Genomic DNA, 14,470 nt, shown 5'->3' on the forward strand with positions numbered 1-14,470 from the left:
ACGCACTCAGGCTGTAAGAAGACGCGCGTGGCCCTTGAATGGCCGCTCGTTGGGAATGAAAGTAACGCGTTTCGAATGCCAGCCATACGTGCAGACCAAGCTTTTGTCTCTCTCTCTCTCTCTCTCTCTCTCTCTCTCTCTCTCTCTCTCTTCGCCGCGACTTGTAACGCAGCCTGATTTATCCTTAAGCAAGCGTCATGGCGTAAATGCTGAGAGATACGATCGTCCTTGAACGATAAAGCTCACATTCCGTCTTGAGTAGCGAGACTCGATCGCCAGGCTCGAAGATGTTGTTTGCGGCATGTTCCTGCGATTTTCCAATTTTCCAGAAACCGAGAACTGTAAAACTCGTATCTTCTATGACGAAAGAAGAAGAAACGTGCGCCATTATATCGTCAGCGTATGATGCGTCTGCAGTAATCTTTACTCCGAAAAATTGAACACGCTGTTAAGACGGACGGACGGACGGCATAAAATGCAATTTTATTACTTGGAAGAATTATTTATTTTTCCATGATATTATTTTGCAATTTATATTACTTACATAATTTTTCACGATTTCCTTCTTTCTCTTTCGTAATCGAGTCATTAAGAACACGCGAAGATATGAAAAATTAACGATGAGGAAACTATGCTGCATGTTTACACCATTAAGTGTGAGAAATGGATGTCCCTGCGAAGAAGGGATTTGACTCATTTATCTCCCAGCTGATGATGTACCGCGGTTACGAGCACTTATGATTCGCAAATATATTAACGTTGTTTACGCGTTTTCTCCAGGCTCAGAGTAACTAAACGACGATAGCGTGTCCAGTTTCACTTTTCGTGCCGAGCCGCTAAACGACGTTCGGAAATCTTTCCGCGCGCGTCGCGCTTGCGAAATTCCTCATTGTCCCGTGGTAGTGATGGAGGTGTAGGAAGGGGAGGTGGAGGAGGAGGAGGAGGAAACGAGGGGCGTATGTGTGCCAAGAGGTTTTTCTCAGTCGTCGACCGCGATAGATACGGTCGGATTGTTCGTTCAACGGAGAAAAGTCTTCACTCTTTTGACGGACGAAATTTGCAGTTGAGAGAGCGAATAGCTTGAAAATAATGTGCTGAAGGATAAAAATATCGTCCTTGAAAACAAGATCGTTATCATCTTTTTACATGACTCTTAAGTACACTAAATTTCTCGTTCACCCTTCGTGATGATCTCAAGATAAAAATACATAACGTAACCGAATACTTAATTACTGATTTGCTGATATTATGTTACGTCAGCTTCTAATCTGTCCGTTTCGGCGACTCTGGAATATCTTCAATGTTTCATAAGTGATGATGCGTACAGATTTTTATATGTGAAGCGGAAAATCTCGAACGTAAGACTGTATGATCTTTTTTGTCTGTGCTTTCAGGACCAGTTCGAAAATCTGTCCCTGCATACGCAGAAAGGGATAGAATTCCTCGAGAGATATGGCCACTTCGTACGCGATCGCTGCGCTATCGAAGTGGAATATGCAGCGAAACTCAGGTGAGAAACGCAACATGTTCAAGAGAGACTATAGATCGAAAGAAAAATGAAAAATGGAGAAAAAGATTTCGAGAGACGTGACTGACACTTTTTAGATACTTTCGGAACGTTTGTCGTCAATAGGATTCGTTGCCTATTGTCCTATCTTTTATCTTTCATTTTCTCCTTTGTTTGAAAGTAAACGTCTCGCGAAAGATATGAGTGTGGAAACTGCGTGAAAATGTGCCTCTCTTTCCTACGAGTTATGAAGATAATTGATATTTTATGAAGATGAAACTCTGCAGCATAAGCAGGTGCTGCAAGGTCCGTCAATGCTCTCGTGCACCTTACACCTTGCACCCTGTCGTGCGGGTCGTGTTCGTACTGCTTCTTTTTTCCGAGGTGCCCGGACAAAGGGTGAGGCATCCGAGGCGGACGTTTTCAATGGGACATCCTGTATAACGAGCGTGTCTCACGCACCCCGTGAGTTCAGGGACGCTGGATGTGTAGCTAGTAATATTGTGTTAAAGGGATCCCTTGTCCGCTCCGTGAATGCCGTCCACTGTGGCGCACTTTTGTTCTATCGGGTGTCTCGAAATCCACCCACTCCCGCGCCTAATTACTCCGTTTTGCATTACGCTTAATTACTTGGTCGCGTTCTTCGGCGTTATTGTGCGCCGCGTGTCGCGCGAAAACGACACCTGCACACGATATCAATCATAACTAACATCGCAGCCCATCCTACGACTCGGTGAAAAATTCGCAAAGGCACGACTAATGCGGCACCGTGCAAATTCGTCCCGACGAAAATAACATTCCAGGGAAATTAATTTGCAGAGGAGCGACGAATTATAATTAGACGATGCTACCAATTATCATTACTGTATGTTTGTATTATTAACAAAAATATATTGAGATTATGCTATTGTTGAAACTGTAGGGTCGAGCAGCTATGCAAATCTCAGGCCTCGAGCGAGGTGCGAGCATCGTTAAAGTGGCATCGGTGAATTTTGACCCTCGAAGTGCACGAGGGGGTTAATCGAAGCGCGGTCGTGCTGGAACGAGTGATGATTTCGCGCGCTTCGCCGCGCACGTTCGCCTCGCTGTTGCATACGCGCAAATCATCGCGAGTGCACTTCCCCCTCGTCCTAATGCCGCCGCAATACCCGTCGTCCAACGACGATTCACTTTCGTGCAAAGTCGCGCGGTCAGCACTCTTCTTAGGTACTCTCACTCTAGGGCACCATTGGAAAATTTACCCGCGATTCCGTATAATATTCGACAAATTACCCGGCTACCAACTAACCGGAAAATTACCCGCGAGCACGTAACATCCGGAACACACAGAGTTGGCGGCGTTGGTGAAGTGTCCGGAAGAAAATCACGTCCGTACTATAATCTCTCTCGAAAATTCTCAGGGCCAGCAAAAGGGAGGAGAAAAGTTACCTGCCGGCTCGGGATACTAACTGGATAATCGGATAACATCCGGAGAATTGCCCGGACTGTACCGCGAATTAACACTGCGGAATCTCGAGTGCACAACCGTTCCAGATGATATAGCACTTCCTCGTGTCATATGTGATGCATCTGCGTGTTATCTATCCGAAGCGAGCTTTTGAAATTTTGACGGTTTTACCTTGTGAAATGATCCTGAATAATCCAGGCGATTTTTGGACGTAAGGGGCACCTTGTTCCTCTTCGTGTTCCCTTTTTCTCGTTTCGCTGCGATTTTTCCGCGGGATTCTCTTCACGTATCTCTCCACACCGTATCAAGGGCAGAGCACGTCAGATGCCGCGCGATAGCGTATTTATAGTCCGGTGGCGCACTGTAAAAATTCAAAACGACACGCCCAGATCCGCGTTTAATCCCGCGCCAGACCGAAAATAATACCGCGTGCTCTCTCCCTTTCTCGCGAGAGATCGCTGATAGTCGTTTCGATTATCGCAACCGCGCGAGTTCGTGATTTAACTCTCCGCGATGCGCCATCACTTCGTGATGCAAAAGGACGCGTATGAATCTGCGACCGCACGAAGGGCCCGCAAGTGGAGCTGATCGCCGTCCTGGTGAGACAAAGAATCCGCGAAAAGCAACGGTGCAACGACGGTGGTATAGAAATCACTTCCTGTCGATTCACTTCCGGGTTACCTAATAGCTCTGTTCGTGCTAATTATATAAGCAATGCTGGCGATATAAGCCGCGATGTCATTTCACCTCCGTGAGAACGACACGCGTGCACCAGTAATCTCCTTTCCTTTCTTTGTCGCAGGCGTCTCGTGAAGAGCTATCAACCGAAGAAGAAGGAAGAAGAGGATTATCAGTAAGTATAAAGCTACATTCTCTCTCTCTCTCTCTCTCTCTCTCTCTCTCTCTCTCTCTCTCTCTCTCTCTCTCTCTCTCTCTCTCTCTCTCTCTCTCTCTCTCTCTCTCTCTCTCTCTCTCTCTCTCTCTCCCTCTCTCTCTCCCTCTCCCTCTCTCTCTCTCTTCTCTTCTCTTCTCTTCTCTTCTCTCTTGGATTAGCGACGATCATAGATAAGTTCGTTGAGTACACATATGTGTACAAAACATGAAAGAATACAAACATGTATTTAAATCGCCCGCAACTGAGATACTATAAATTACAGCACTAGAGATGATCGAGAGAAATAGATACTATATTTTGACGGTTAAAAATGCAATATCCTTTTCCAAGATAATTGAAGTTCATAAGATTAAAATGGCGTAAATCAGTGTTCATTTATTTGTCGCCTTGTAGAACATAATAGGATATTTGTTCTGCTGTGCTATGTACCGAGAAATATTACGAAATATTATAATTTGCCGTAGAAAAAGTCTCGTTTTTGTAAATTATCGATTTCATGTCGAGTCTCGCGAAACACAAGGCATTTCGACTAAAATAAAACGAATTTCATTATGAGATGAAAAGCTCGCGGTTGCTGCGCAAAATTCGCTTATTCATCGAGTAAAAACGGACGCGCGAACCTTGATAGAAAACAGAAGCGGTCCGTTTATCTCATTGCGTGGGCAACATACTTTATAAGTTCAATAACTTCGTAAGAGACCCTCGCATTCTCTTGACCAGACCTTCGTCGTGCGTCACGCTAATCAGCGTGGGCCGAGATTTCGGCTTTTTGTGTTCCGCAAAATTGACTCGCGCTGACGCTACTTCATTTAACGTATTTCGCAAGCACACCCTGAATTTATTTCTTCCACGCGTCTTGATTATGCTAAATTGGAAAAAATTGTGTTACGTTAAACCAGTCAGTGTCATTAATATAAATGTGATTGCCAGGTATAGTCCTTGCCAGGCGTTCAAAATGGAACTGAACGAGGTTAATGATCAGGCCGGCCAAAGAGAATTGATTGCGGAAAATCTCTATGCTAACGTTCTACGAGAGTTGAACATCCTGGTGAAGGACTTTAAGGAAGATCGTAAGAAGCATTTGCAGGAAGGTGCACGACTGATGGCTACTTTAGCTGGCCAAATCGGCAACCTTGAGCGCGCTAGGAAGGCCTATGAGAAGGCTTTCCGCGAGGCGGAACGTGCCGTTGAGAACTATCAGCGAGCAGACGCGGATCTAAATCTCTCGAGAGCAGAGGTACGTGGTAAATTCTTCTTTGTTTTGATCAACATACTTTTTGGAAAAAAGAAAATCTCTAGCTTTTACAAATGTACCGTTTGACGTGAATTTAGATTTTTTAAAATAAAATTTCAACAAGCATGATGAGCTAATCGATTGTTTTGCAACGCCTAGGTCGAGAAACAGAGGATGAACATGACCCTGAAGACCCAGCAGAGCGAGGAGGCTAAGACGGAATACGCTAATCAGCTGCAGAAGACGAATGATATGCAGACGTTGCATTACCACACAGCGATGCCGGAAGTGTTCCAACATCTTCAGGTATTGCTTTGTGATAACCAAATACAATTGCATTCGCATCATCGTACTTGGTTGCATTTATTGTAATATTTCGTATCGAGAGAGATATTAAAGGATCTTTTATGTCAACGTACATAAAATTTAAAAATGTTTATTGTCATTTAAAAGATTGTAAAAATTTAGTATGAATTATTGCAACGATATTCCATTTAATTGTAATGTTTGCGATTTTATATTATATGTAACGTTTATGCTATAGGAACTAGACGAAAAAAGGATAAAGAATATGCGGAACTATATGATGAAGTCAGTGGAGACCGAACGAGCAGTAGCGCCGATAATTGCCCAATGTCTTGATGGCATCGAAAATGCAGCGAACGAAATCAACGAAAAGGAAGATACGCTGCTAGTTATCGAACGTTACAAGAGTGGTTTCCAGCCTCCTGGCGACTTTCCCTTCGAGGATCTGTCAGTTGCCAAAAACTACGATAGCAACAGCCAATTGGCCCAGCCAGTCATGCAGCCGATTCACAATCATCTCACAGTCAAAGGAACCGTCTCCGGCGGCAAGATCAAAAAGAGGGTAGGCCTTTTCGGGATCTTCAGCAGTAATAAGGTAGATATTCCTCCATGGTTTCTTTGGAAACTCATCACAAATTTTTTAATGCTGTTGGGTACGATATTCGTAATACTTACTTAGGGTGTTCTAAAAGAATAACTTTAGAAATACATATGATAACATAGTGAAAAGTCGTGAGTAATTTTAATTTATTTGTTAAACTCCTTTAAACTCTTTGTCTTACGTTTTATGAATGTTTTTATTAAATTTTATCGATTTTATCAATTTTAATCTCTAATGTAGAACAGTATCTTTTCGAGCACTCTACACGCTACAGCACATTAATTCTTGCGGAATCGTGAAGTTTACCGGTTTGATCTAATCAAATTATCATCATGGTCTTTTAACACTGATCATATATTTAGTAAATTTTCGTAGTATCCTGAAGAAATTGAACTGCAGAACTTGCACAATTCCAAACAAGAATTAACGCAATCTACTTATTGCTTTTATAAGTGAGAAGGAACGGATAAATAGAATAATAAAAAATATTACAGCATGCACGAAAATCCTTTGAAAACACCGCTATATTATGTAATTATTTGTATTTATCACTTATGTACATATATTGGTATTTTCTTATTCGCCGCCAGGCCTGCGATTTATTGTGCACACAAATTTCTATTGCGCATGTATATTATAGTAGATTTTGCATTCTCTCCAGCAGCTATAATATTATTTACCAGCGACTTTTCAGTTACGTTTTGCGCATTGTTATCTATTATTATTTGGAACGAATTATTATTTTTACGCATCTTTTTGATTATTACTCGAAGCGATTTTTGTGTCTGTATACCTTTTACAGTGCTTTACGATACCGTAGAACTTTATTTATCGAAAGCTTTAATGAAGCTTTGGCTAGATAATTTTTTAAATATCAATTTTTAACTGTATTTTATCAAAACAAAAAGAACTCTGTACTCTCTGTCTAATAACTTCATCAGAAGTCAACGAATTGAACTCGTCCATATCTTTCCATATTTTATACGTCCCAACTTGTAACTTACAATCTCTCTTATGTTCGATTTCGCATAATGAAAAACGTAACTTATTTTTCTTCTGTACTTTCTATTAATTTGGTGGATGGTTCAATCTGCCTGTGGCGTTCTTGTTTCCAATCATCATGGGCTATGAATTGGGATATTATCATATTTAGTAAGTACCCTGTAGTTTCGCTTATCTGCTTACAGTTGTGTATATAATATCGGCAATTTATCTGCCTTTTAAAAATAAATTATATATGATATCAAAATGTTTTATTAGAAAAGCGTGAACTTAGCGATTAAATATTAACTCCGATATAACAAATTTTTTTGCAAAATATTAGTAGATTTTTTTATAACTATTATAAAATGTAATAGTTATTTGAAATTATACTGTCCATAAATTAAATTGAATTCGATTCAGAATTTACCGTAAACGTGATTTACACTAGAAAATCGAGAATCCATTTAAATTAAAAAATTTTTTTAATGTAAAATTTATGGATCTGTACAATAATTTGAGAATTTAACTTTAATTTGCCTTGCCATATATATAAGCTATAAAGCTATTATTATAATAAAGATATCACTTCTTTTCGTATTATGACACATGAAATATCTTTATATTGCTTGAGATTAGTATTTTCGAGATAACGATCTCTAAGTTCTCGTTCACTGAAAGCGAGCTTTTATTGCTAACAGTTCGTCTTGTTCATTCGCTGAATGATACGCTTTTGGGATTTGTTTCATGCGAACAACAGAAGTTGATCGAGGTGTGCATAGCTTTAAAGGTCTGTCCTTCTCTATACAATCGCCGTCACTTTCCGATTAACCCTTTTGGTGCGCTGAACGCTTACAAGTGCTCGACTTGCTTGTCTTCTTTATTCTTTATATGCAATAGTAAATAGGTGAAACAAAGAGGAACGATACCTCTTTTGAAGTAGAATTGTGGCAATGAGCAATTCAATTATTCCGTAGAAAATTAAATTGAAGGAAGCCTTACATTTGCGAAAGCTCAGGTTGTGAAATCCGATTTTAATGAAGTCTATTGGTTTATCTGAGTTCACGAATTTATTGGAATTACGATAATGTTAGAGGAATTATAATTTAATTGTGTATTTAATGCATATACTGATTTTGCAGCACCAAGAGGGTTGGACGCCACCCCCATTTCTGAAATCATTTCGTTATCTTTATTTTTCATTATTTTATTGCAGAAAATACATTTTACCCATTATTGCTTAAAACAACGAATAATATTGAACTTAATATCAATATATCAAAGTTAATATCAATATATGCTGGCTTTCATTAGTAACTTCCTCAAATCTGTAATGAAAGTCCTCTAACAAAATGTGTTTCCGAGTTTTTTCATCATCCTTTTTTTTGTTCATTTCTTGAGACCCATATTATAAGTATTAAACTTCCAGTCAAAAGTAAACAAATTTTTATCAAGGTGAAGTTTGGAATGGAAAGTTTTGGAATTGAAATTTCCCTAATTCGGAATACATTGTCATTATAATATAATTTAAGGAAATTAAAATTGAAATATTGAAGTAAATTGATATAGTATATCTTCTTATCTATAGTATATCTTGTTTCGGTGATAACGTCGTTCGGCCGCAAAAGATTTCTTGGGTCTCAAGTAGTTGAATGTATCTAAAATAGTTTTGTATAAATAAAACTCATTACAACAAATTTCAGAATAATGTGCCTGGTTACGGCGACGGCGCTAAGGAGGACTGCAGCGATTTGCCACCGAACCAACGGAAAAAGAGATTGCAGCAGAGACTGGATGAGATCCAGGCGAAGATTCAGCAAGAGACCGCGGCAAGGGACGGTCTGATGAAGATGAAGGGCGTGTACGAGCAGAATCCCGCTCTCGGAGACCCGATGAGTATAGAGGGGCAGTTAAACCAGTCCAGCAATAAGCTGGACAAACTCGGAGCTGAGTTGGCAAAGTTTCAAGGCTACCTCGAAGAAGCAATGCGCGTTGGCGTCAGTTTGTCTAGGTAAGAATGGCATTGTTAGAGAAACCGCTGAAAGATTTGTATCCGTATCCGTCGTTTGCATAAATAGCTATTTTAAAGGAAAAAAGATTCAGATTCAAATAAAAGAATAATATATTTAATCAGCTTTTAGATGTTTAATGATGGGTATTTATACAAAATAATGATGTACAGTTTTACGACTTTTTTTTCATTATATTTAGAACTTTACAAATTTTATTAACTTTGTTATGTTTTTTTAGCCCAAGTCAAGCACCACGGAAACCCACTAGTAATGGCTCGGCAACGAGACCGTTGAGTTCACGAAGATCCAGTCACTCGGGCGGTGAAGAAAGCCTCTCGAGGTCCGCTTCGGACTCGAGCGTCAGTAACGCGAACGCGAACCAACCCGTTTACAAGAAAAGCGCACCGGGCACGCCGCAGCCGACGCATGGGTAAGTCGTTTTGATAATATACGGTGAAGTGTGATACTATTTTCATACACGCAACTATTTTTATACACGTAAGTTTGAAAATTTTGTAAACTTTTCGATTTGTGAATTGATTCTGTTATTATTTGCGCCGAGCGCGCTTCAGATTCTACGAATATTGTTCCGTCGTTGTTATTATAATATTATATCGTATATTCTCCGTTTTATAACTTTCTTAATAAATCTGTATTTAGAAATATAACGACGACTACAACTCTCATCCGATGGCTCTTATCTTATCGGTAGCGACGAGCATAAGTAACAGAGATAATATTTCCGATGTTACCATATGAGTCATGAGTTTTGTACCCATTTCAAATTATGTCAAATATAACCCCATCGTCCACAGATCCGAATTAAATCGCGATCTGGTCGCGTGCAACCGTTCCTTCCCACGAGAATATTCTGTTTACAATATCGGTCAACATAAGTGAGAGTAGACTAGACATTTACACTAGACGAATAGCCACGGTTTTCGTTTTATGGTACTCATGCACAGTTCCACGAACAGCCCGGAATCTGGTCTCGGCGAGTCGAGAACGTCGTTACCTGGCAGCGGTGGTGAAGAATATTATGTTGACGAGGTAGACGCGCAACCGCCATTAGGAACATGCCGAGCGCTTTATCCTTTCGACGGTAAGAAATAGAGAGAGAGAGAGAGAGAGAGAGAGAGAGAGAGAGAGAAAGGTATTCCTCGAAAATTTTCAATCTCAAACATAGTTTAAAAGGAAAGAAAAACAACAAGCAGTTGTTTCATTTTCACTATTGCACAATTGCTATTTATTCGTATGTAATATTTTACGGAGTAACATTTTTATTAAATTTTATACTCTTACAGCGACCAGCGAAGGTTCCATACCCATGTACGACGGAGAAGAACTATACATGATCGAGCTGGATCAGGGAGACGGCTGGACCAGAGTTCGACGCATTTCACAACCAATCGAAGGCTTCGTTCCAACTTCGTACATCGAGTGTCATCTGTACAACACTTAGCCGCTTCTCTTAGGACATTGAGAGAATTGCGTGTGGCGCGAAACTGCTCGAAAGAGATTACTGTCGTGGGCTTATAAGCATAGGGCACCATCGCGGACTTGAGGGTCATGTGTTGGTTAAATTTCGCACGGGACATCGACCACAGTGGCTAGCAGGCCTAAGTGAAAATAATATAATTGAACTATCTGCTCCAACTGGGAAACCCGAAGGATCTCATCAAGAATTCTCGAGGACGCAATCAAAGATTCGCCGATCTTTTGAGTGCGTTGCGCAGCTCAAAATCATGTGTCATGTAAATTGTGAATCTTAAAAACCTACAATTGAGGGTTCGATAATTAGTTCGATGAGTGTATAAGAATCAACATAGGTTGATTTCCAAGATATATCAATCTCAGAAAATTTTAAACCAGAAAGATATGAAAGTCAACAATCTGCTCACTGTTTTAAGGTTATTAAGTGTATATTCTTGCAAAATCAGGAAGTCCGTTCAAGGTTCACGATCTGGAAATCTGTAGAAAGAATTCATAAAGTTGCACGATAATATCGTCGACGTAATTGCGTCCATCGTCGAATATCGCACGCGTTATTACTTCCAACACACGTCCCTCCGGATCCCTGATCGATCAGCCGTTAGTTCGGTCAGGAATGTAAGAATGATATGCGAACAAAACAAAATGCCCCGCTTTGTGATCAATCAATATAAGCGTAATAGAAGCGTAGAATCGAGCTCATTCTCGGGCTTACTAGATCCCTAAGAAAATTAAATCCTTGTCCGGATTGATTAGGGCGCCGTGACTCTTCCCAGCAAAGCAAATTAACAATCCTAATCTTTTTGGTCATAATTATGTTAAATTATAATTATTGTATCGATTATGTGTTAAATAGATATTATTAATAATGAACGTAATATTTAAAGTTACTCGACTATTTTCTCTCATTCTAATTGTGCGTTGTTTCTAGAAAAAGTTGCAGCGGCCCTACAGTCTTTTTCGCTTTTCATTCCGAAATTATTAATTAATATTAATAATTGTTAATTCTTTATTATTAGGAAAAGTTTCAAGCGATAGCTATTGCTCTATATTATTTATCGCGAAGAACCACATCGCTTTTACATTCTGCGTTAAGTTCGCTATTCGAAGAAATAATCTAAAAATAACAGTTATTGCATCAGTCTCGTGAATATTTTTGTTTAAGATTACTGTACTATCTTGCAGACTGTGTATTACGTTTTAATTTGTCAATATATTTTTTTATTTTAAAGTACTTTCATATAAAAGACAGCGACAACCCTGAATATTTACCTATTTACTGTAGGAAACTTGTAAAAATCCAGACAAGGATTTAATTTATACATCTGTACGATAGTGTTATGTCCAATTATATGCAGATTCAGTTGTACGCATTTGAAACTTTTAACCCTTAAGCAGATGCAAATGAAAACAGATCAACAGTTGATCGGCGCGATTATTAATGAAAATCGCAATTAGAAGTAGATAACAAATTATAATTTTAATCGCAATTGAAATGATGAATTTTATAGGAGAATTGACCTGGAATGAAATTAGAAAAAAAAATTACAACGCGCGATATGCTTATCTTTATAAAAACCTATACACCTAGTTTCTGTAACTTAATTTTCGGGAATTAATTGAAAACAAGTTCTAAATTCGTTGGCTGCATTTCAAGTTGCATTGAGTAAAAAGTGGCCAAAACGTATCGAAACCAAGTATATAGATTTCTTATCGCTTCTGCGATTGCGGCAATACGTCTGCTTGAGGATTAAAGCACGAATTCTTCGAAGGATCCGACATAGAGACGTCGTCGGGCTGCCCTCGATACACTCGCGGCTTCTCAAAACGTGTCCTCTGCGCGTAGCTGTGCACGAACGAAACATTTACGACCCCGTTAAAGAAAGTAAACTATCTTAGTATTAATAATCGCATCCCGCCTACTCGTCACTCGTAAATTAATTGCGACCGTTGTAATCGTCGCTGCACCGAAGTTTTATCGTTCTTTTATCAACTTGATTCGACGTCGTAAAAGGCAACCGACTGTCTCGCGAACGGTTCACTGTCACGCTGAGAGAACAAGAGACTGACCTTTGCTGGAGTTTCATCATACTCGCTATCCGAAATTTGGCACTTTCGTGCTTGTAATCAAAATTGCAGGGTACGATGAAATTCTAGGAATCAAAAGTGTGACACTAAGAATCGATCGAATGTAATCGATTCAAATTATCTGGTAGCTGGAGCTTTTGCGGAAGATTATTAAGTTCCGCAGAGGAGAAAATTGATACATTTATGTGTACACATGTGTTAGAGTTTGTGAAAATGAGAATCTTCAGAACGTGGACAATCCTCGAGGATCCGTGAACTGCGGCACCGAGAGTTCTACTTTCACATTCGCCGATTCGGTGCGACGAAAAGTGAGCCGTTCCAACGGAACAGTCCGGCACGCCATGTTTATGAAGTTGCCTGAATGTGAATCTAGTTAGCGATAGACTTATGTAAATATTGCCAGGAATGCGGGAGCGGTAAAACGAGGCGAGTAGCTATTGAGCGTGCGAGTGCCAGAATCGATATTAAGCCGCGCAGGACTCGCTTTCGTAACGGACAGATTCGCAGGCAAAGTGTCCTGGAAGGATTTGCGACATCTGGGAATTTCAGACTCAGATATTCCAAGGAAAGTCCGCGCGAACGCGAAAGCCTGCCGCGTTCGTCCTAATTTTGCGAAATCCGGGAATCGTGTAACCGTATTTTCTCGCGCATTGACAAAATGTATATGTATATATTATATATATAGATATATATATAAATATATTCGATCGTCAACAGGCGTAGCTTCACTATAGTTAGAAATATGCAAGTACACAATTGAATAAGATTCATAGTTCACCCAATACTCACATACGTACACACACACACACACACACACATATGTACACATATACACTTTCCTGCTTTTCGTCGCGGCTGCTTCCGGTTCGTTAACGACGAAAGCAAGTGAAATGCTCGGTAATTATGTTAAGATGATGAAATACCGGCCGTTGCGTGCTCTGACGTTTAAATGTGTCTGTTCTATGTATATTTTGTGATTTTCTATACACGAACAAGTATTGTAGATAACTAATTCTGCGATTCATTATACTTTATTATTATTTTTATTATTATTATTACTATTATTATCATTATTATTAATATTGAGAAAATATAGGTACTAAACCAATGTATCTGTTTCAGACACGTTACTACAATCTGACTAGTAATTATGCCTCTCGACATCCAGATATCCTCCCTCGCATGTAAATATTTGATTTTATATTATACAAATATATATATATATATATATATATATATCGAAACTATATTAAGCCTATTCGTTTTAGTTAAACTTTTTATACTTTTCTTTTTTTTTTTTTTTTTTTTTTTTTTTTTTTTTTTATTCAAAGTATCTAAACTTATAGTCTTTGCCAGAATAGTTGAGACCTTCTTTTCCTTAAATAATCGAATTCAGTTTTATATAAATCATTCATATAAAAATAATATGATAATTATTGTGTGAGGAATGAATGTGTGTGTGTGTGTATTTATCAAATATAGTTGTTACAGTTAATATAATATTCTTATTTGACAGAATATATATAGAAAGTATATAAAAGTACGACATATACTAAGCCACTAAGGAATCAAACAGATTCTACAGCGCGTGCACGGCTGCCACATAGTCTGTTAGTTTCGCGCCGCGCTGCACCATATTTATTTATCTCGTTGTAGTTCCACATTTTTTCGTGTTTCTTAGCGATTATATTTAAATATTTTTTTATAAATGAATGTCGTGAGAGCCGAACAAAATGTTGGACCATCGTTATGTCATTAATTAATGTCTGCAATCATAATTAGCTGCGGTTTCCTGTTTTGTTAAACACGCGAGTATTTCGATAAAATTGGAATCATGTATCTTTTCGACATGAAATTATCGCGAATTGAAAACTCAGCGACGCGACGGCGTGATTCGATGAATGAATT

The 14,470-nt window shown here is 39.1% G+C and overlaps 1 protein-coding gene across 7 annotated transcripts in view; it reads left to right on the forward strand.

Annotated features, from left to right (window-relative positions):
- Positions 1–13,436, forward strand: part of Cip4 (formin-binding protein 1-like Cip4) — a 29,117-nt gene extending 15,681 nt beyond the window's left edge. Inside the window, exons 2-11 of one of the 7 annotated variants that reach the window (XM_011153438.3) lie at positions 1,395–1,510; positions 3,757–3,807; positions 4,780–5,086; positions 5,243–5,389; positions 5,628–5,984; positions 7,732–7,761; positions 8,675–8,982; positions 9,222–9,413; positions 9,949–10,085; positions 10,288–13,436. In XM_011153438.3, the coding sequence (XP_011151740.1) occupies positions 1,395–1,510; positions 3,757–3,807; positions 4,780–5,086; positions 5,243–5,389; positions 5,628–5,984; positions 7,732–7,761; positions 8,675–8,982; positions 9,222–9,413; positions 9,949–10,085; positions 10,288–10,445 (1,803 nt within the window). In that variant the 3' untranslated portion in view covers positions 10,446–13,436. The remainder of the gene's footprint in view (positions 1–1,394; positions 1,511–3,756; positions 3,808–4,779; positions 5,087–5,242; positions 5,390–5,627; positions 5,985–7,731; positions 7,762–8,674; positions 8,983–9,221; positions 9,414–9,948; positions 10,086–10,287) is intronic. The other 6 variants (XM_019844816.2, XM_011153439.3, XM_019844817.2 and 3 more) reach the window with 6 other exon arrangements.
- Positions 13,437–14,470: the final 1,034 nt, after the last annotated feature.

The sequence above is a fragment of the Harpegnathos saltator genome, unplaced genomic scaffold, assembly GCF_003227715.2.
Source record: "Harpegnathos saltator strain DR-91 unplaced genomic scaffold, Hsal_v8.6 scaffold225, whole genome shotgun sequence".
Classification (NCBI taxonomy): domain Eukaryota; kingdom Metazoa; phylum Arthropoda; class Insecta; order Hymenoptera; family Formicidae; genus Harpegnathos; species Harpegnathos saltator.